Source organism: Taudactylus pleione, unplaced genomic scaffold, assembly GCF_031769625.1.
Source record: "Taudactylus pleione unplaced genomic scaffold, aTauple2 ptg000120l, whole genome shotgun sequence".
Classification (NCBI taxonomy): domain Eukaryota; kingdom Metazoa; phylum Chordata; class Amphibia; order Anura; family Myobatrachidae; genus Taudactylus; species Taudactylus pleione.
Genome location: NW_028284522.1, coordinates 7,185,001 through 7,208,955, shown reverse-complemented (window position 1 = coordinate 7,208,955; position 23,955 = coordinate 7,185,001). Strand labels below are relative to the sequence as shown.

Sequence of the window (23,955 nt, the reverse complement as noted above, 5' to 3'; positions counted from 1 at the left end):
GCGAGCAACTACCGAGGTCGCAGATGCCTTAGAAGCAAGGAGTCCAGTATCCAATACAGCTTCCCAAATAAGAGACCGCTTCCCAGATATGGGAGATGTAGGCCAGTTGCTCCCTGGTAGTGTCTGATGGCAGGCTGTCTTCAAGTGCATCCTTCCATCCTTGCGGCCATAGACAGCTGAGTAATAGTGCTAGAAATTGAGAAAATGGACACGAGACAAGTTTCCAGTTTTCTATCTGTGGTGTCTTTAAGGGAGGATGTGGACGGTATAGGCAGAGTAGAGCTTCTGACTAAGCATATCATGTGAGAATAAACAGTAGGGGGGGGCTTCCCACTTAGTACACATGCCAGGTGGGAGAGGGCAAAAATATAGAGTTACAGTAGACTTCCCTAGATAACTCCTTTTCTTCGAGGTCCATAGGGTCCACAGGGATACCATGGGGATATTATGGTTGGAAGACCAGGCACCAAATAGTTAAAGCTTTGACTCCCAGAATGCCCCGGGTCCTCCTCCATATATACCCGCCCCTAGCCATAGGACTTCAGTTTAGTTAGCAAGCCTAAAGGCAGGAGAAGGAAGAACAATCGTACACCAGAAACACTCTTAAACAAGATGAGGGAATCTGTGACCGAAAGAAAAACACCCAATGAAGCCAGGTGAGTCAGTGTGGGTGCCCTGTGGACCTCGAAGAAAAAGAGTTATCTAGGTAAGTCTACCATAACTCTATATTTCTTCTTCGGGGTCAACAAGGATACCATGGGGACGTCCTGAAGCAGTTTCCCTAGGGTGGGGGACACTCCTGAGCAGAAAGGAGAACTTGTCGCCCAAAGGAAGCATCATGAGAGGCAAAAGTATCAAAGGCATAATACCTAAGAATAGTGTGGACAGAAGACCACGTGGCAGCCTTGCATAATTGTTCAGCAGAGGCACCATGACTGAATGCCCACAATGGCCCTACAGACCGAGTAGAATACGGTGTCACCGTGCTTGTGACAGGAAGATCAGCCTGTGTGTACACCTGAGAGATAGTCATGCGTAGCCATCTCGCCAGAGTCTGTTTACTAGCTGGCCATCCCCATTTGTGAAAACCATATAATACAAATAGAGAATCTGATTTTTCTAACACAATTCGTATGCTCCACATAAATGCAGAGAGCAAGAACTACATCCAGGGAGGCTTCACCTACAGAAAAGCCTGGAGCCTGAAAAGCTGGAACAACAATTTCTTAATTCACATGAAAACGGGACACTACCTTAGGAAGGTAATCCTCCCTTGTACGAAGAACAGCTTTATCCTGGTGAAAAATCAAAAATGGGGAGTGACAAGAGTGCTGCCAAATCAGAGACTCTGCAAGCAGATGAGATAGCAAGAAGAAAAATGGTCTTTGCTGTCAACCACTTCAAATCTACAGAGTCTAAAGGTTCAAATGGGGATGCCTGTATCCCCTTAAGAACCAAAGACAAATCCCATGGTGCTACCGGTGGAACAAAAAGAGGCTGAACCCGCAGAACTCCTTGGGAAAAAATTCTAACATCTGGTAATGAAGCAATCTTCATCTGGAACCAGACTGCACTCTTAAAGTAGCCAGGCGGAGACCAAATGTCTAATCCTGTCGTTCAGAATTTTCAGGATTTGGGCTTTTCTGCAATCTACGATCATATTCCTTATGAAAACACCATTGACCAAAGGAATGCCAAACCCTGTACTAGATGCGGGCAGAAGCAGGCTTCCTTGCCCTAAGCATTGTCTGAATAACCGAACTGGAAAACCCCTTTGTGTTTAGGATGGAAATTTCAAGAGCCACGCCGTCAAAGCTAGACGGGCCAAGTCCGGATGTTGGCAGGGACATTGAGTTAGCAGATCCTGCCACAGAGGAAGAGGATACGGACTGTCTACTGACAGATTCTGTATGTCGGTGAACCAATGATGCCTGCGCCAAGCTGGAGCCACCAGTATTACTGTTCCACCTTTCTGCTTGAATTTCCTGACAACTCTTGCAAGGACAGAAATCGGAGGAAAGAGATACGCCAGCTTGAAGTCCCATCTTACTGCCAGTGCGTCCACGAAGGCTGCTGATGGGTCTCTGGACGTGGACCCTTACCTGGGGACCTTGTGGTTGTGACGTGACGCCATGAGATCTCTCTCTGGTAGACCCCATTTGTTTACCAGGAGCTGAAACACTCGCAGATGGAGAGACTACTCTCTGGCATGTATGCCCTGGCGACTTACGAAGTCTGCTTCCCAATTGAGTATTCCCGGAATTAAAATTGCTGAGATGGCCGAAGATGACGTTCTGCCCAAATCAGAACCTTTGTCACTGCTTTCATGGCTGTGTAACTTCTTGTTCTTCCCTGATGATTGAGGAAGGCCACTGTAGTCGCGTTGTTGAACCGGATCTGGACAGGCCTGCCCAGAATCTTTATTGGCAGATGACTTTCTTGATCTGTCCATCTTCCCTGAAAGGTGTGATGACCTGTCACTGCCCCCCATCTGCGAAGACTGGCGTCCGTGGTGAGGAGCACCCAATTTGGAATCCAGCATCAACGCCCTTTGTTTAGGTGCTCCTTTTTTAGCCACCACAAGAGTGAGTGACAAACCTTTGAGGTGAGAAAGATCATCTGGGACCGTATTGAATGATACTGTCTGTTCCACCTGGAGAGAATCAACCTTTGCAGAAGCCAGGAATGGAACCGAGCATAGCCCACCATGTCGAAGGTCGATACCATTGATCCCAAATCTGCATTGCTGACAGAATAGATAATCTTTGCCTGCATATCAGCTTGTGTATCCGCATTGACAATGCCACAATCTTGTCCTCTGGCAGAAACACCTTTTGTGCCTGAATCATCTGCTGTGTTGGAGAAAGTGATGATTTCTTCCAATTGATGATCAAACTGTGCCTTTGGAGGCAGGCTATGGTCAGCTGAAGATGTTGTTGCACCACCACTGGAGTCTGTGCCAATATCAGAAGGCCGTCCAGATATGGCAGTATTCTGACTCCCGTCATGACCGCCATTATTGTGGTAAATACCCGGGGAACCGTAGAAAGGCCAAAGGGTGGAGCCTGAAATTGGAAATGTTGCTGAAGGACAGCAAACCTTAAAAATTGCTGGTGGGATGGGATAATTGGAACTTGCAGATATGCATCCTGAATATCCAGGGACACCATGTAATCTCCCGGTTCCATAGCCAAAATAATTGACCGGAGAGTTTCCATGCGAAATTTGGGAGCATGGATAAAACTATTGACGGTTTTTAGATTCAATATAGGGCGATATGCCCCATTTGGTTTCTGGACCAGAAATAGATTTGAATAACAGGGAAGGGGTTGAGAAATAGGGACCGAGCTATCACCCCTGCCTGCCGCAGGGAGTGAATTGCTTCCTGAAAAGCCAAGGCCCTGCTCACATCCAATGGAGGCTTTGTGGCAAAAAACCTCTGGTGGGGGTGTCTCCTGAAAGTGAGGGCATACCCCTGAGAGACCACTTCTCAAACCCAGGCATCTGTAGTTGTTTGATGCCAACAATCCGCAAACTGAAGAAGTCGGCCCCCCACCCTGGGAACCCCCAGGAGGAGGCCCGCTCCATCAGGCCGAGGGCTTATTGTCTGGCCTAGAAGCTGGACGTCTTGTCTGGCCAGACCCATTAGTTTGACGTTTTGACTTACGAAAACTATTCGGCTTGGAAGAAGTCTGTCTTTTGGTTTTCCACTGAGGACGAAAAGACTCAAAAGAGACTTGCTTAGTTCTACTGTATGATGTAGAGGTAGACCTGCTGACTTTGACGCCGCCAGAGTAGAGATTATGCTATCCAGCTTGGCTCCAAAGAGGACCTTTCCATGAAAAGGTAAGACTTCCAGCGCCCTTTTTGATGCTGTATCAGCTCTCCAAGACCTTAACCACAGGGCTCTACGTGCAACTATGGATGCTGCTGATGCCTTAGAAGCTAAGATTCCAGCATCCACGGCAGCTCCTCCCAGATCGGAAGCTGCTTCCTGTATATGGGAGATAATCATCTGTTCTCTGGTAGCTTTTGGCAATGCCCCAATCCATTCAACTGCTTTAGCTACCCAGGCACCGGCTATAGCCGGACGGGTAACTGCTGCAGATGATGAAAAAAAATCGCCTTAAGACAAGCTTCAATCTTTTTATCAGCTGATGGAACAGGCAATGTAGCCTTTTTGATCAGATGCATTACATGAGCATCCACAGTAGGAGGTACCTCCCACTTAGCGCATACCGAAGGTGGGAATGGGTACAATGATTTTATTCTCTGATCAACATAAAATCGCTTATCAGTGTTTCCCCATGCCTCCTCAATAAGCTCAATGAGCTGTTCAGACTCAGGAAATACAGTTTTGGCCACCTTTCGGCGGTGACTAAACATTTGAGGCTTCTTACTATGAATCGGTTGATCATCCTGAATATCTAGGACTGATCTAACCGCCCTCACCAAAGTAGTAACATCCACAGTAGATGATGATCCTTCTCTAAAGGAAGTAGATCCTGGAGAGGAATCCGGTGCATCATCAGACTCCTCCGAGGATGCGTCTGAATCCATATGTTGAACAGACTGAAATAAAGACAACTTACGTTTAGGTGCTTTATTCACTCCCGGTCTACTATCAACATTAACTGGCGCCATATTCTGACTAAAATGGCTATCGACATCCTTAATAGAGGAATGCTCATGAGGTGAAAATATGTGGACACCCCATCCAAGGAGGCATCGTTGGAGTAGCCAAACGATCCACCACCTGCATCATAACCTGTGACAAAGAAGCAACCCAAGATGGCTCTTGTCCAACAACAGGTAAACCAGACTGGTAAGGTGGCTCTTTAAAACAGACAGCACACAAACCCTCCTTTATGTCCTGTGAGGACACACATGCTGTACATGAAACACACACAGAAGCTCCCCCTCCTGCTCCCCTTTATCTTTAGACATGTTTAAAGTAAAGGCAACAATCGAAAGTAATGTGACAGCCTTCACAAATTCTAAATGAATGTGTAGCACTCAGAAAGAAGTCACAATTATAATTGACAGATAGAAAGAAATCATAGTCGGTCAGCAGCTAGCAACAGTCACATACAATGCATATGTAATATAATTACAATGGGCTCAAAATCAACTACAGCAACGCAAAGTAATAGTAGGATATACCGTATAACTTAACCAAAGGAGAGGTATACAGGGAGACTTACCCAGACCCTCGGCTGAGACCAACGGCTACCAGGTGCACTCCGTGGACAGCATCTGCTTCTGGTGCGCCTCTACACCAGAAGCAAGGACTGCCGTGCGCGATTCCCCGCAAGCGAGTAATCGCCTTACCTGACATCCCCAAGCATCCGGTGCAGTCCAGGTTGCAGCATTGCTGCTAGCTAAGCCCAGCCACGACCTGCCCACCGAAATCACCAGCACAATTTCTGAGAGGTAGATTGGGTCGCAGCCCGTGCATCTTAATACAGACGCTTAGTACTGCCAACTCAAGAAAACAAAGTAAAATAAATCATAAAATGAAAGCTTAGAACTGCCTAAGCAGTCCCCTGTACAAAAGGTGCGTCTGAGTCCTGCCACACCAAACGAACAAACCTGAAGTCCTATGGCTAGGGGCGGGGTATATATGGAGGTTGACCCAGGGCATTCTAAGAGTCAAAGCTTTAACTGTTTGGTGCCTGGCCTTCCAACCAGAATATCCCCATGGTATCCCTGTGGATCCCTATGGACCCTGAAAAAAAGATGCTAGTTTGGAATCTGGAACAGTTTACCAGGAGTACTCCATGCCTCCCTCATTAGCTCAGTGAGCTGGTCCTATTGAGGGAATTCAGCCTTAACCACCTTTTGGCGTTTAAACACCGGGGTCTGGGCTTAGGGGACGGTTCCTCGTCCTCTATGTTCAGGATCGACTTGATCACCCTCACTAGAGATGGGACATCCACTGTCGAATGACTGTCCTCCTCACTCGGGGGGATAAACATGTGCATCTTCTGCCTCCTCAGATGATGCGTCAGAATCCAAAAGCTGGGTGGACTGAGGATGATACAGTCCACCTATGTGCTTTGGTGACTAACGGTTTGTCTGCCTGTAACATTTGCTGATAGGCGGCTGAGGTTTGAACCATATTCTGAACTGAGTGGACAAATGCATCCATCCAAGGAGGATGCATAGGGGGTAAAGATATAGTAGGATGTAACAGCTGTGGGTACCCCATGGTGGGAGACAGCATGGGGGCTGATAAGCGGTACACTAACTGCATCATAACCTGGGATAAGGAGGACACCCAAGGTGGCTCCTGGACTGCGGCTGGCGAAGTGGACTGTTGAGGTGGTACATAACAATTAGCACACAGACCATCCTGCACAGAATCCTGAGGTGGCAAGCCTGTTGAACAGGATCTGTATTTAACCAGCACAGGGTCAGCAGCCTCCTTATTACCCTTGACTTTGGAGGACATAGTAATAGTCAGCAAGTAGTACGCAAAAAATTTATAGCAAGAAATTCAATATGACCCTCTTCACAAATACAAGAAAGTGTGAATCAATAATTAACCGCTACACACCTGGTAGTTGAGAGTTAAGAAAGAGCAGCAGGGATAGAGATAACTGACATTCAAAAAGTTTAAGACAGTATATCACTACAGTAGAGCTAGCACAAGTCACATACAATGCACATAAATATATATATTAATACTTGCAGTGGGCACTAAATCAATTACTCAAGCATTAATAGGCTGGTAGGATTGAGCGCTGTATAACCTGGTCCCGAGGAGGAGGTATACAGGGAGACTGGAAACAATTCTCCTGAGACCTGTAGCTTCAGCAAAGCCCAGAGAAATTGCTGCTGAGCGTCTCACAGTGGGAGGAGGAGGAGCAGCTCAGAGGCGGGAAACCTCGATTAGGGATCGCATTCTGAGCTGGGGGAGGGGCTACTGGGGGAAAGCTTACCTCCCCACTACTGTATCAACATGCCGGGGTTGCTGGCCTCTGCAAAGGTCCCAATGCTGGACTTAAGTGCCCCGGAGGTCTAGTGGGGTGCGGACGAATCGGACATCCTATCTCAGGGTCCTCCGGCTGGTCTCCACAGCCGGAGGTAAGGACCGCAAGCGGGGAATTGCCTTATCTGCCTCCCCATTTCTCCTGCTGCCGCCCTGGGTCTCCAGTTGAGCGTCTAGCTGAGCACCGCTGTCTCCCGACGTAATCACCGGACCTCTCACCGGTGTTGCGGCATTGGTGGGGGTAGATGGAGCAGTAGCACAGGCGCCCTCTAGGACAGCCAGCACTGCTTGCTCTAAAAAAACAAAACAAAAAAAACTAAGAAATAATAAAATTTAAATTAGGGCTGTCTAATGCAGTCCCTCTGTCTAATAGGTGTATCTGAGGGGTCTATTTACTAAGCAGTGTTAGGAGACAGAGTGAAAAGTGATAAGGTGCCAGCCAATCAGCTCCTAACTGCCGTCTCACAGGCTGTGTTTGAAAAATGACAGTTGGGAGCTGATTGGCTGGCACCTTATCACTTTTCACTATGAGGGGTATTCAATATGAAACGTTAACTTCACTGCCGAAGTTAACGTTTCATATCGGAGTTTTTTTTCTGCGTTAAGTCTGGTGCGCGCTCCCGCTTATCCCCGTATTCAATATAAAATTATCGAAAATGGGAACCTCCGAAGTTGGATTTGCGTAAAGTTACGATTTTTTCCATAAAAAATTTGTAAGACCCCCCTAAAGTTGTAAAAACATGGGGGATCACTATGGGTACCCCCGTTTTAGCCTTTAAATGAAAGTCGGGGATTTAAATAGCCGCAGCAGGTGTTTTTTTCCCGACATTGAAGAAGTGTTGCAGAAGAGCACTTAGGTTATTTTTTTCGTTTTTTTAAGTGGTCCCATCAAATTTGGGGTACATGAAAATGGGTACTAGCATATTTTGATGTCCCTAAAGTAAGTTTTTAAAAATTCTGCATTTGTGCACCTGCCGCTACTTTGCGCAATGAATAAAACACCTGCCCCATACTTGGGGACCCCACCAGAAATAATTTCGTTAGTTTGGTAATTTTTTTACATAATTTTTTTTTTTTTTTTTTAACCCCCCCAAATTATTACTTTTTTTTTAATGGTGTCCCGATTTTTTTGTGGACATTTTTTTTTTAACATTTCCTTTTAAGGGGATATTCCCAAAACTACAGGCTATTTTTTATAAGCCTACACCCCCAAACCCCTATTCTGCATTTTTTTCACTTGCTATAGTGATTTGAAAAATTATTTTGTTTTATTAAAAATGCCCCTTGACTTCATTTAAGGAAAAAAACGGGAATTTTCGGAAAATATGCCTGGGACCCCCCTAAAGATGTCCAGACATTGGGGATAACCCCGTTTTTGCCAGCAAAAGAAAGTCCTGTTTTTAAATATGTTTGCCAGGTGTTTTTTCCTACTGCGGCTATTAGAAACCCCGACTTCCTTCAGTAGTTAAAAATGGGGGTACCCATAGTGATCCCCCATATCTAGACATCATTTTGTGGGTCCCTAGAATATTTCCCGAAAATTCCCATTTTTGTTAACCTGTAAAAAAAAACAGTAAAAATTTAGAAAAAAAATGACATAAGGTCCCCCCCCCCCCCCCCCCCCCCCCCAAAAGCCAAACCCGCCCCAGGCTAGCCAGCCAGTGGTGGTTTCTAAAAATACGGGGAGCAAAATGTGTAGGGTTCCACCGTATTTTAGAAACCAACACCAGGCTGCAGGGACTAGTGCATGTAATAAACTTATACTGGGCACGGTGTGTGAGTTTTGTCTTTTTTTAACTATTTATTTTACAGTGAAATTACAGGTGCCACATGTCTGCTGGCACTTGTAGTTCCACTGTAAAGTACAATAGTTTTACATTATTTGGCCCCCCTATAACCCCCATACCCACCGCTCCAGGGGTATGGGGATGAGCCCCAGGCTTCAGCGTAAGCCTGTGGTGCTCGGGAGAGGGGGGACCCTTTTTTGGGGGGTCCCAGACTCCCCCGAGATCACCGGCTTGCGCTGACCGACTTGGGGTGTAATGCTTTGGACCTGGAGCCCCGGTGATTGGGTCTCCGGGCTGTGGCATTGCACCCCGGTCGGTTGGGTCTGGTGCTGGTCTTAAATATAGGGGGTACCCCACGTCGTTTTTGCCCCCTATATTTAAAACCAGCACTAGTCCCTGCAGCCTGGTGTTGATTTCTAAAATACGGTGGAACCCTACACATTTTGTTCCCCGTATTTTTAGAAACCACCACTGGCTGGCTAGCCTGGGGCTGGTTTGGCTTTTGGGGGGGGGGGACCTTATGTCATTTTTTTTCTAAATTTTTACACATTTTTTTAACAGGTTAACAAAAACGGGAATTTTCGGGAAATATTCTAGGGACCCCCCTAATGATGTGTAGACATGGGGGATCACTATGGGTACCCTCATTTTTAACTCCTGAAGGAAGTCGGGGTTTCTAATATCCGCGGCAAGTGCATAAATGCGACTTTGAAGAAAGTGGTGCAGAAGAGCATTTAGAATTTTTTTGGGGGAAAAATAACTATGCCCAGCAAATTTTGGGTACTTGAAAATGGGGGTCAGCATATTTTAAAGTTGCTAAACATACTTGAAAAAATCATGAAAAACCCACTTGCGCAAGGAGCTGCAATGAAAAATACACCTGGGGCATACTTGGGGACCCCCCCAGAGTCAAGTTCGCTATTTTTTAACTTTGTTCCCCAACATTTTTTTTTTTTTGGCCCCCAAATTCAAAGTGCTTTTTTTGGGGTGTCCCGATTTTTTATTTTTTTTTGACACAGATCGTTTCACGAAGTCATTCTGAAGGGTGCAGGCTATTTTTTTTAAGCCTGCACCCCTAAACCCCAATTCTGCACTTTTTTTCGACACCTATTCAATGGTGAAAACTTATCCCCGTTTTTTAACTTCGACTTTTCAAAAATGCGATGTCTCTGAAATTTAATGTGGTGTAAAAGTAAAACCTGCGATAATGACGTCATACCTCCGATATTAACGCAAAAACGGACTTATCGCTCCTATATTGAATACCCCTGTATGTCTCCTAACACTGCTTAGTAAATAGACCCCTAAGAAACGCATTAACTGCCACAGTTACTTTTCACATGATCTATGACTTCCTAAATTAGAGAGTGGAGTAAAATTTTTGGATGAGGAAGCATAATTTAAAAGCTAATTCCTTCTTTTATACATTTTTTTTTTTTTTCAGACAAATCCTTTGTGCTTTAATAGTGGCATTACTCTAAAAATAAAAATCAGACCACTTCAGCTGTAAAATAGTAAGAATCCCGGTTTTGGTGAAAGTATTTGGCACTGGATTGGATAAGTTACGTGTACAAGGATGTAATATTTAATATAAAAATAATAGCTTGATCGGGTAGCGGCATCCTTGGATGGCACAGAGATCTATACTTCCTTTGATCTTTGTATTTCCCAGAGAATGATTAAGTTGGTGCCTTGGATATATTAAGTGGAATTCCAAGGACAACACGCCTAGGCCTGTATGACCTAAAGATCTGTTATCTCTACAGTTATGGGCAGTCCTGTCAAATTGCATGTTTTACTGGTACATGTTGGGGCCTTAGAGAAACTCAAATGAAGCAACTACTTCCTCCCTCTCCCGCCTCCAAGATTTTGCCCGTTCTGCTCTCCACCACTGGAACTCTCTCCCTCTCTGTATCAGATTCCACCTCTCCACAAAGCTTCAAACAGACTCTCAAGACCCAATTAAAGCCTTCCAGCTCTCCTCCCAACCCACTCATCCATGCTCACTGTCTCTCCACTCTGTCACCCCTGTCTGCCTGCCACTCCCCTTTAGAAATTCTCACAAGCAGGGCCCTTCTACTTCATGTTATTTTCCTTCCCTCACTTATACTATCATCTCCTCTTCACTGCCAACAACCGCACAAAACCTTTGGGTTCAGCCGGCACTGCTTATTTGGATATTATGACTGCTGCTGCAGCAATGTTTATACACCTTGTACTGTAATTTTTCTTTCATATGTTTATGTACTTTGTAAGGCACTGCGGGTCCCTTATGGCCCCATATAAATGTTTTTTTATGTCTATTATTAAATTCCGCAAATATATAGCAGTCGTGCATTAAATTTGCAGACATGTGGCCTTTTTAAGTTTGTACCCTGCAGAGGTTGTTCTACTCCAGCTTATCAGGAGACTTGAGACAGCAGCTGCAGTTGAAGTCCTCATTAAAGTGCTATTTGTAAGCGACCCTGACCAAAGTACTATTATTTGTATGTACAGGGGTTTAGTACAGGTGCATATAAGAGGCCAGGCATCCTACTAAATTTATGAAGTGCCCCAGTCCAATTCACTCTCTATTTTCAATTACATGAAGGAACTTGTGATGAAGGATGGATTATAGTCAGCACAGCGCATCTCTAGGTCTACTTGAATGTCCTTACAACATGTGACCAGGTCACAAGTGTCCACAAATGATTCCTTTGCTCTTCCTACAGGTTGTATTTTTTTTTTTTCATCCACTGCAGAGTGATCCTTCCTATGAAAAATCTCTGAGCTCTAAAACATTGTATATTCCCTAAACCTAATTCAGACAGATTTTGTTTTTATAAATTTGTGTCCACACGATGAATGAAGAGCTTTCAATAATATTGATGTTGCAGTCTTTTTCAAATGGCTTTAGTATGTAGCTGTATGTGGGACATTTATTTCTACCGTTTTTTTTCTTCGTTCTAAAGAAAGAAGTGAAAGTGTTAATAGCAGTCAAGGAGGTACACGAACTCTCCCTAAAGGGTATGTATCATTATTTTTAAACATCTAATCAATGTGCATGTGAATAGGATTCCCAGAGTTATGTTGAGTACACAATTGGTGATATATCGCGAGTGCATCGATGGGTATGTATACCCGATATGTCTGTGAACGACGGCGTTCAGACATATGAGGTCGGCCCTGCAACACAGCCGTGTGTACGGGCGACCCACTCACAGGTCGTACACTTGTTGCAGGGACTGCCGACACTGGCATCTCAACTGAGTGGGCACATTTAAATTCCCGCCCAGTTGTGATATCAACCCAGACTCATCGAGCAGGCTATATTGGTAAGTGTGTATAGCTTACCAATCAGCCGCTCTGATGGCGGATCCTGCTGACTGATTCATCGTCAAAGTGTGGACTCAGAATTTAGAACTTTGCATTTGCTCTACACGAGCATTATGAAAGCTCTTATTAGTCTGGAATATGAAGAGAATAAACCTACTCTACTGATGGCTATACACAGGCAGAGTCTAAAAGTTAGCAACATTAGTGTGGTTGGGTGATGGCATATTGCATGTTATGTGTGATCATTGTACGTCTGAACTTATTGCCTGCTAAATGGACCACTTATCGATCTTGATCAGATGTATATGGGGATCAGCTGACTTTTTCTCTATTAGGTGTAAACATACACTGTATCAACACGGTCGGTCATTCACAGAATCAGTTATGAAACTGAGTTAATGAGCAGACAATAATCCCTTCTAACCCTACTCTCTCCTCACTGAAACCAATTACAGAAGAAAGAAATGCGATTTAAACCTCATTATGCTAAACAGTTTTTTATTGCTAAATTGTGATTCTCTGTATTGTGGGGATATAATTAGACCAAAGATTTGACCTTTTGCTCCATTTAGAGAAACCCTTACTGACTCTACTCTAAGGGCCTGATTCAGACCCACTCGCGAGCGGCTGTCCGCTCGCAAGTGGGTCGATGGTCTGCACTGAGCATGCGCACGACGGAGGGAGCTCCGTCGTGCGCATGCGCCAGACGCAACGAGCGAAGGACTTTCCTTCGCTCGTTGTGTCTGATCAAAGGGGGCGTGCTGTCGATGTTGATTGACAGCACGCCCCCTCTGATAGAGCCAAAATCACTCCGGGCCTTGCGGTTGAAAACCTCAACCGCAGGCTTCGGCTCGCAGTGGCGATGGTCACGACCATCGCGGCCATCAAACTGCACGCTCGTATAGGGTGTGGGTGGTGACCCACAGCTATACGAGCGTCCAGGAGGACGCTCCATAATTATGGAGGGCGGCCCTCATTCAGAGCGTGCGCTCTGCTCAGAGCGTACGGCTCTGAATGAGGGCCTAAATCAGCAAGATTACATAAATATAACTGTTAAAAGTAAAAGAAAGGTCACACCCATTGACCATTCCATTATTTTACTGTATACTAGGGAATATGGTGTAGTGATCACACTGAGGGCCTGATCAAGCAGCAATTGCAATCGCAGCTGCAAATTCATACGAAATGCAGCTGCAAAATATGCTAATACTTGCCAAAGCTCATCCTGCATAAATACGCCCACTGCTGCTTTCTCCGATTCGTCCAGTGTCGCTCTTCTGCGCAACATCGGTACCATTGACACACCGACCACTCACGCAGCATTTACACCAGGTCTGACCTGCCGCAGATACTAAACATAAAAAGATAGTGATATGGTGCACAGAATAGTTACATTTATAAAACATAACTTTTATTGATTCTGTATAAAACTTTTAATTCCAGAACATACAATATTCAATAATGGTGAAATATTTATATTTTTATTATAAAATTTGGCTCGGGGACTGTATGCTAAATAAAACAGGGATTGAGAAGATATGCTCCAATGGTGTTCTATGCCAGTATAAATAAGTATTCTGTTAAATCACACATTATCTCTAATTTTGTGTGTTCCAGGCACATCGTATTCTTTTCTTCCTGGCAATTGTTTCAAAATACTGCAAGACAATTTTACAATGTTGCAAAAATATATTTTTATTTTGATGGTATAGGAAATAAAGTGCACATAATTTCAGCAGTTGAAATGATAATACAGGGATAAGATAACTCAATAAATCAATTAACAAGGATGTGGACACACTGTGATAAGCATTAAGTGAATGAATGTTTCATTTTTGTAAGGCCACAGTAAAAATTAGAGATGTGTGTGTTCGGATTTTCCCGCCAAGTTCTGATTCAGGTCTCAGAAAGAGGCAAAACAAAAAAGTTGTTTGTCCATGAAAGATGACGTTTTGCCTCTTTCTGAGACCTGAATTTTGGCGGGAAAGTCCGAACCTATCCGAGTCTGCACATCTCTAGTAAAAAAAAAATAATAATACAGTGTTCTTCAATATGTATGTATTTATTTAACATGTTCTAGTGTTGAGGCAAATACAAACTGACCACTCCTGGATCGTTTTGATTGTTTCTGTTCATGCACAAAAGTGTTAATTAATAGTATCAAAATAACCACATGTCTATTTCTAGTCCAAAAATAAGCATTGATGTTTAATTATAGTAGGTAGCACCTCTCCAGTATGTGATCAACAAGGAAATGTGGATAAATAATTTCTGAAGGGGAATTCATTAACTAGTGCGGTTGTTTTTTCCATTTATTGCTGCAGACACTGCAAGTCTCTTCACACTCAGTGGGCTCTCAAGCTGCATATGTAATCGCAGTGGCTAATTTATGCCCGCCCCAGCAACCGCGTTCAAACGGACAGGCACACCTGCGTTTTTCTGACCACTCCCCCATCCCCACCCCCCAAACTCTCACAGCCTGTCACTCACTGCAGTAGATTCCTGTGTGCATGCGTAATCGCAGTGCGATTGCAATACAGCTTAAACCCATGCGCAGTGGCTAACATAGTTGCATTTGCGATCACTGCTGAATCAGGCCCTGCATTCATAATTTTGGGGGATCCAAGGACCCAAAATTTGGAGTCCTACTTCATTGTTTCTGGGTCACATCATAATTTCACATGCAAAGCAGCCCAGCATCTGTCCCCAGGACATTCCCTGTAGCCACAGTGATTATCTGTATGGTGACACTGTCTATGGGGGACAGGTCTGTCTCTCTCTGGCTGCTGCCCCATGGAAGGTACTATCCTCCCTCTGGCGTTCCCTTCTCCCTGCATCCCTAATGCTGAACAAATTAGCAGGCTCTTTCTCTCAGCTCTCTCGGCTCACATCTCTCATGTTCTCCCACTCCATGCCATGCTATCTCATGCCCAGGGGTGGGCTCTTTTATGGGTGCCTTGAGCTGTTCATGCAGTTTTTGCTCTGCTCCACTGTTTTCTGCACTCAACACTCCTCTCTTGTCAACCACTGACTCCTTCTACCCATCCGTTTTGCCAGCCCCCTCATCTCAGATTTCAGCCATATGTTCTTCTTTGGAGTCCATCTTGCCAGTGAGTGTCCTGAAACTTAGGACTAACTCTATGGTTCTGAATACCTTATTCCTCAAAGGTTGGGCACTCAGGGTTCTGAAGGAAATTGCCCTAGCAGTGGCTTAAATAAGCCATCATGAGTGCCCTTGCAACACCCATGTCATGTGAAGAAAGAATGTTGATTTCTGCAGAAGGCAAAGCATTTTGTCCTATCACTGCAACCTACATTTAGAGGCTGGAGATCTGGTCTTCCTAAGTCATCAATGCCTGGCGATTGATCCTTTTTATACCAAGTTTTAAAGACACACATATCTGAGGCACTCTATAAAGTCAACCTTGGTGTCTTCTCTCTTCATACGGGCTGGCTGTCCCAGGAGACCTTTTTTCAACAGGGCTCAAAATAATTTTTCTTACTCTCCTTAAAACCATGATTTTATATATATATATATATATATAGTGATGTTGGTGTCCGGCACTCCTCCAGTATTATGGTGCAGCTGGCCCGGTGCCTTTCCTAAAAACGTAATGTATCAATTTGAAATGGATGGCACTCAAGGTCTTATGTGTGCTGAAAAAAATCCCTCTAAGGCTGGAGAGTAGGTCGACGTTTCAGGGCGCAAACCCTTTTATCAAGATAAAAGGGTCTGCGCCCTGAAACGTCGACCTACTCTCCAGCCTTAGAGGGATTTTTTTCAGCACACATAAGACCTGGAGTGCCATCCATTTCAAGTTGATAGATAGATAGATAGATAGATATATATATATATATAAAACATGGTTCTAATGATACCACAAGTTGCTTATGTTAATCCTTTTCATTCTGTTCCTTTTGTGTTTTTGTCACAGGCATGCAGTCAGGATGCCGACGGTCTAAATCCCGACCGTCTGCATCCCTACTGTCTAATGACAGGCGTCGAAATCCCGACGCCTGTCATTTTACCTACACCGGGAGCCCGGCATCCCGATCGAAGGTAAGCCAGGCGCGGACAGCCGCAGGGGGGAAGGGTTAGATTATGGGCTCCCGGGGAGGGACTTAGGGTTAGACAGCCCCCGGGAGACTTAGGTTTAGGCAGCGGGGAAGGGGGGTTAGGTTTAGGCACTTAGGTGGGGTGCGAGGTTAGGGTTAGGCACCTCTAAGGGAGGGATGGGGGGGAGATTAGGTTAGTTTATACTTACCTTTAGTGCAGTCAGGATCTTCACCTCAGCCGGGCTTCCGTTGTCAGGATTTGAAGAGATCAGTATGATTTACCATGTGACCGGCAGTAAATCATACCGATCCCTTTTGTCACATAAAAGAACAGTTTATGTTTATTTCTCCACTATGGTTCTAGTACTATGGTTATATAATATATATTACAGTGTTGTCAATCATTACCACAACTTCAAACACTTAAAGCAACAGGTACATTTTGCCTGCTCAGATCAGAGGCAACCCTGTATGTGGTACTGCAAACACAGCATCCATTTTCAATGAAGCCATTAATCATAATAGGCCAATTAAATTCTAGAGAGCTGTTTTACTAAGGAAATAATTACTTTAGTCATTGATTATACATGAAGCATGTTGGTTGTGTCACAAGCCATAATTAAATGTACTAACATTTATCATCCATACACTCATTTCCCAAACAGGCTGCAATTCTGCAGATCTCAGGCTCCGCTTTTAAATAAAGCCAAATATTGTGTATTTACTGATGGAAAGTTGCACTGAATTTTACTTGGACCAAAATAATTAAATACCTTTTATATTAGGTGCTGATTTGATTTTTATATAGCATTTACACAATGATCTAAGGAATTGTGTATACAGTATATCTTTATACCTAGGATGGTTAAATGAAAATAAATCAATGTTTGATGAAAATAGTTAGAATCCTAATAATATTTAAATATGTAATGAGTTTTAGTTTACAAGATATATTGTGTGATCTGCAAACTATAATCTTTATTGGTTTGTTGCTTCCTAAGAATGAGGTGTGTCACATTAATTTGGTCATGTTGCTTACGAACTGGTCTATATTTCCCAAGGCAGAAAGCCAGAAAAGCCAAGTATATTTTCAGCGATTCTGAAGAGGAGGAGCAGTGGCTCCCACGAAAAGTGAAAGGTGAGTAAGAAATAAGATTTCACCTAGTTGGTGAAACTACTGCTACTACTAATACTAATTGTCCGGAAACACTGATTTACGAAGTTAGCAATGTTATCACCTTGCATATATACAAAGAAAAGTGGAACCTGTTTCTACATTGAATGGTGACAAATAATCTTGTCTAGGTACCGTAATGTACTGAATAAGCATATTTATTAAAGTGTACCCATCACTTAGATATAATGGACGCAGTTATTTTGTGGGCTAGGCCACTAATCCTCTCCATAATAATAATCATACTCTCTCTGCCCTCCTGTCTGGGGGACACTGTCAACCATAGGGTGCTGAGGGGAGCAGACAAACTACACTTGTTTGTAGCAAACATCCATCAGCATCTCATCTACTTAGCCAATCGGATACCAATTTTCTTTGTGTGCCCTTGAAATGGGTATCTGCAGTGAACTTTGGGCCTGATTCAGACCCACTCGCGAGCAGCTGTCCGCTCGCAAGTGGGTCGATGTTATGCACTGAGCATGCGCACGACGGAGGGAGCTCCGTCGTGCGCATGCGCCAGACGCGACGAGCGAAGGAAAGTCCTTCGCTCGTTGTGTCCGATCAAAGGGGGCGTGCTGTCAATGTTGATTGACAGCACGCCCCCTTTGGTGGGCGTGCCGGGGGCGTGCCTCCCTGACGGGGGCGTTCCCACGGGAACGCCTTCCGTCAGAAGCCGGCCCACTGACATCACTAGTGATGTCAGTGGGAGTGATTTTGGCTCTGATAGAGCCAAAATCACTCCGGAGCTTGCGGTTGAAAACCTCAACCGCAGGCTCCGGCTCGCAATTTCGATGGTCGCGATGGTCTCGACCATCGCGGCCATCAAAAAGCACGCTCGTATAGCCTGTGGGTGGTGACCCACAGCTATACGAGCGTCCAGGAGGACGCTCCATGAAAATGGAGCCCGGCCCTCATTCAGAGCGTGCGCTCTGCTCAGAGCGTACGGCTCTGAATGAGGGCCTTTGTTTTCCACCAGGACAGAGTTGTTCTGAAAACTGGTCCCTCTATTCAGCTGAAGGTTGTATCCAGGATTCATTTAAATCGGGACATTGTAATCCAGGTTTTGTGCCGCGATTTGTCTTCGGGTAATGAAGATGACTTATGACTATCAGGTGTTGAAGAACTTTGTGGATATATCAGTTATGTAGAGTCAGACTAACAATCTCATCATCTTGTATGATGTGCATGTACGAGATTGGCCAGCAACAAAACATTGGCAAGAAGAATACCTGCCACTATTTGTCAGGTGTACGTCTAAGAACATGTCCCGCTTCTCAATCGTATTGTGGCGCATTCTACCAGATCAGTGATCACCTGTAGCAGTTGTGCAGGACGGCCAACTGGTTTTCCCTTCACACTTTTACCAAATTTTACAAGTTCAATGTGTTTGCAGCTAGGGACTTAAATTTTGGGCAGAAGGTTTTGCGCACAGCTTTGACTGAACGTACCTTCCTCTAGGGAAAACTTTGGAATATCCCCATGGTAGGCAGTGTCCCCCAGATAGGAGGACAGACAAAAGAGGGTCTTTGTTACTTATCGTTAAATCCATTTCTTTTAGTCCATCTCTCAACACCCTCCGCAATCCATGGTTGACTGTTTCCCACAAAATTGATTCTTTTTGAAATTTCATGAGCTAGGATTAAGTGTTTGATAACAGATGCAGTCACTTTTACTAGAGTCATATTAATGTGTTATTTGCACTGATATGTGACAGTAGTTTCTGACTACCAACAAACTTGCAGCAATTTTATGTTGATTGCTGTCTTATTTAGGGTCTCCTGCATGCAGTCTTGTTGATGATCCGTTCGCTATGGCTCTTTCTGGTACATCTGGTGTGACGAAAAAGTCTATGAATAAAAGCACTGGTTTGTATATCAGTACATATTTTGGGATGGTACCAATTGATGTATGTCATAAATTAAAACCAATGATATTTGTGCAAATCATTCAACCCAATTCTTCAGTATATTGACTACACAGCACTTGATGGCAGAAAATAATTTTACATTTATTTTGCCCATTTCAGCGCCTATATGTTTATTTTTTTACCTTATAGGACTTTTATTTATTTTGCTTTATATTTTACTTTATTGTTATGGGTGGAGAAATAGTGCTAGTTAAATATTTCTAACAATATCCTTATGTTTGTCCCGTTTTCTCACGTAAAAGTGAATTTTGGGGGTAAAAAAAGTGATCACGCCATTTAATCAGCTGCCCATGTAACGTGCTATAATTCTCCATAGGATTTATTGTGAGTTTATTTTCACCACCTCCTGAGCAGGTGAAAAGTTGGGGAAAATTCCTATTTTAAGGTAAAAATGTCGATACTTGGTTCAGAACCACTGAGACACCATCCTTAATGACTAACTAGGCAAAAATATATTTTTAATTGCATTATTTGGCCACTAATGAGATGTCAATTTTGGGTGAAAATGTGCAGTGTAGAAAAATGGGTTAATTGATGTGGGATAGGTATATGGGAGTGCTATATGTATGGGACAGGTGTTTTTAAGATTGCAGGTGGGTGGTAAGCCGGGTACACACTAGACGTTATGTCGTCCGATCCGGCGGATTGGACGACATATCGGGCAGTGTGTACACGTTATGTTGCTGACTAGGCGATCCTGTGAGTCGTCAGCGCTATCGCCTATCGGACCTGCATGCATGTCTGACGAGCGATATCGTCATCGTGGGCCATGCTGCCAAATGCAGCTTGGCCTCCGCTATCACACCGTCGCTCCCGGCATCGGCAGGTCTGTACGTACTTGCCGATGCCGGGACCCGCTGCAGAAGACATCAGCTGGGTACACATCGTTAAGTGTGTACCCAGCATTAGAGGTGTATTTTGACGTTTTTTAAAAGTGGCATAAAATGACACAAATATATACTTATAGGCATTTTTATGCACTCCAATTTAAGTAGAACATTTATTTCTACCTCAGGGTCCTTAGGGATCCTTCTGCATTCCCAGAGCTCAGCCATAGGGTAGTACAGCGGTTACAGTTGCAGCCGGAACTCTGAAAATTAGAAGACTGGTATCCAACCACATACGACAACAGCATACATTATGTGAGCGACCAAAGACATTTGAACCCCAGACGTGATGGAGGGGAAAAAATGTCACAAATGCATCAGCCCAGTATGCAATAGTATCAACCAACCATGCTATAGCCATGGTAGGATGGGTAACAGCCCCTGAAAGCGAGTATACTGATTTCAGAGTTACCACCTACGGATCCGTAGAATATGACCACGCAGGAATATAAGGCATAGTAACATCTGTAATCAGACGAGTGACATGCCGATCCACCCCAGGAGGGGCTCGTGATGACCCTCAGGAAATTTAGGACCGGAGGCCAAATCGCTGTTGTGATACTTCGTATCTAGCGACAGCCAGAGTCCCGCCATGCGATCCACCCGCTAGTCAGAAACAGGGAACCCGAAGGCCCGTTAGACTGAGGGTGTAAGATACAGGTGCAGGAGCAACATTCTCTCTAACCAGAATGGACCTGCTACCAGCCCCAAAGCATGGATAAAAATACTTGAAATAGGCTCCCCCCCGTGTAAGAGGGAAAGAGCCCAAAACAGCATCCAGTTCACGGCAGAGCCAACTGGGAAGTAACCACAGGGCGTATACCACGCCATTTTGCGTTTCGTAGATAAACGACATCCACCCAGGGTGGCTGTTGTGGTAATACCTGCAAGGGGAATGACAGACCGTTGTGGCACCAGGGGGAATTCATGTACTGTGAAAAACCCCTGCAGGGAGCGATAGTCTGTGTCACAGGAGTAGAGTGCAAGAAACTGCGAGATACCCTGAGATGAAAAGAGCAGTATGGAGAAGTAACCCCAAGTGAGTTACAACAAAGGGGCCCGCCCGGCGATCCGCAATTGAGAGGATCCTAAGAAACAAACCGCCCAAGGGGGTCGTGTAAGGGGCCCGGCACCAGATGGCGCCACATACATAACCCTTTATGAGTCAAATCCTCCGCACTAACACCTGCAGCACCTGACTTGCAGGATAGTAAAAATGGGTGCAGTATCACGCTCTCCTTGTCAGACCTATCTGACCAACCATCTTGGCAGAAATATCAAGCAGCACTATACTGGTCCTGACTGATGCTAAAATTAGCTGCAGGGACCCATTTTCAGCGTATGCAACACACAGTTCCACCTACAATATGGCAACGTGCAGCACGCAACAGTGTGACAAACCTCACAAATATTAACGAGTATATATATGCGAGGTCTCAGAACCACCCTAAGTACAGCTGTATTAGGGCAGATTGTAAAGAAAAGGGATAGATATACACTGACTGGTGAAAGGTTAAAGTACAGACAGTCAGCACTAGCATAAGTCTCACATACAATGCAGACATATAATTTAATTGCAATACGTGTTCAGTTATATGTGTTTTGGAATGCCCCTGTGGTCTGAAGTATATAGGTAAAACCAAGAGGAACCTCAAACTCAGAATACAAGAACATGTGAGGAATATAAAAAATAAAATTGAAAGCCATTCTGTATCAAGACACTTTAAAACACATCATAATGCCAACCCCGAACACCTAACATATAGGGGTATTTAACATGTGAAACTAGGTGAAAGAGGAGGTGATCTTGCAACCAAACTCTCCCAGAGAGAGATGTACTGGATTTTTGAGTTGAATACACTAATACCCAATGGGCTTAACGATAATTATGAAATCGCCCCATTTTTATGAGCTATTATGTACCCATATTTTAAAGTATCCATTCATATTTATAATTTTATATATATATGTATATTTTTTATGTCACATTGCTTTTAAGATACTCACTACCATGTAAGCATCACTGAATTATGGTTTGTTATGGTCAATTATGGTAACCTATATGTGAAGTATTTCAGCAAGTTTATTGCTTAATCTGGCCCCCTATAGATGCCGCGAGGGCTCCTGCTCACCTATTTGCACTTTATATTTATATCTATGTTTCTATCCTGTTTATTCATGGTCTTATAAGGAACGCACATATTAATATTTTAAGGTCCACTATTTATATATGTATCTATTTGTGTTTTTAATGTTTTTATTGTATTATTATTGGTCCATTATTTAAAAGATCTGGTGTATAGGCAATCTGTAGGCCATTACCTATGATGAGTATCACATCAGGGAATGTTTTGTTAATTTTCCCCTTTGATCAAGCTTTAACGTACTTATCTAACCAACAAAATGGCTACCGTTCTAATGTGTCTCTCTATAGACTGGTGACCTTCCAGAACAATGGCCGCTGACATCCACAATACATGCATACATGTACCTACCAGGTGCCTACTTATTGTATAGTAGACTGCGGACGCTAACATAGGCTGGAGACATTGTCCACTATGTGAGTGGGCAATCTACTAAGGGCATATACTATATCGGTTTTGCCGCGACCTGCACATGCGCACTGCGCAGTACGCGTCATCTGGGGATTTCCCCGACGTCAGTAGTGACGTTATGAAGATGGCCGCGGCGCACTGTGCATGTGCGAACCGGCGATTAGCGCCGTTTTCAGTTTTCTATGTCAGCTGCTTGTAGGGTATAAAAGGGGTATCCCCTGACCCATACCTCTACCCCTGAGGAAGTCCAAAGGATGAAACGCGTTGGACACTGCCAGCCTTACCTATATGAACCTTGGCTACTATCCTTGCAGATAAGCAAAACTTTTTTTATCTCCTATTAACTTTGTCTATATGTATCCCTTGTATATTCCCCTCTAATAAAGCCCCCTGTTTTAAATATACCACTGATGATGGGTCCTTTTTTGATTTAAAAGACCACCATCCAAAAACGTGGAAAACCTTGGGGTGAGAGGAACACAGGTGGACAGACGAGTAAAGAATTTACTTTTCTATCTCTATGCAAGATTTTAACTGGTCCTTTGTGTGGCACCAGATATCCGGATAAAGCTATAATCGCATCCGGCTGACAAGACCACTCAGATGAGCATTAAAGACTTTATTTCTGGTACGCACATATCTATTTGAGCACAAATACACTATTTTGTTTAAAGTTAATACACTATTTGGCGCATGCCCTTTCCACCCCACTTTCCATATATATACATACATAAGCATGACATAATATACTGCACTATGTCGCTACATTCAACTGCCCAGATTCAGTGTTTGGGATCACTATAGCGCTGTGTACTCTCACCTAATGGTGAGGTACGCAGGGGGACTGAGCCAAACGCCATCTCCGGAGATCTGCTGCTGCACCACAGAGAAGATGGCCGCTGGAGACCTCAGAAGCAGCGCGGCCCGCGGAGGAAGCAGCTCAGCGACACCAGACTTTAGACACTGAAAGGCGCGCTGAGCTGAGGGGAAGAGCCGCTGTAACAGGGAAGGCTGCCTCCCCTGGTCGGCTATTAACCCTTGGACGCTGGCTCCCAGCGCCGATCGCTAAGTCCCTGGTGGTCTAGTCGACACACGGGGTATGGGGGGGGCCCGCCGCCACTGCCCGTGCCTCCGGTCTGTCCCCAGAGACCGGAGGTACAGGACTGCATATTAAATGCGAGGATCACCGCAAGCGGTGACCCACGACCTTACCTGCTCCCCGTGGATCCGGCAGCAGTCCTGGGCGCCCGCAGAGTCTGG

General features: G+C 44.4%; 1 protein-coding gene across 3 annotated transcripts in view; it reads left to right on the top strand.

Annotated features, from left to right (window-relative positions):
* Nucleotides 1–23,955, top strand: part of HLTF (helicase like transcription factor) — a 121,945-nt gene that overhangs the window by 39,132 nt on the left and 58,858 nt on the right. For 2 of the 3 annotated variants that reach the window (XM_088472050.1, XM_088472048.1), the window contains 3 exons: nt 11,733–11,787; nt 17,214–17,290; nt 19,099–19,191. In XM_088472050.1, coding sequence (XP_088328176.1) covers nt 11,733–11,787; nt 17,214–17,290; nt 19,099–19,191 — 225 coding nt within the window. The remainder of the gene's footprint in view (nt 1–11,732; nt 11,788–17,213; nt 17,291–19,098; nt 19,192–23,955) is intronic. The other variant, XM_088472049.1, reaches the window with a different exon arrangement.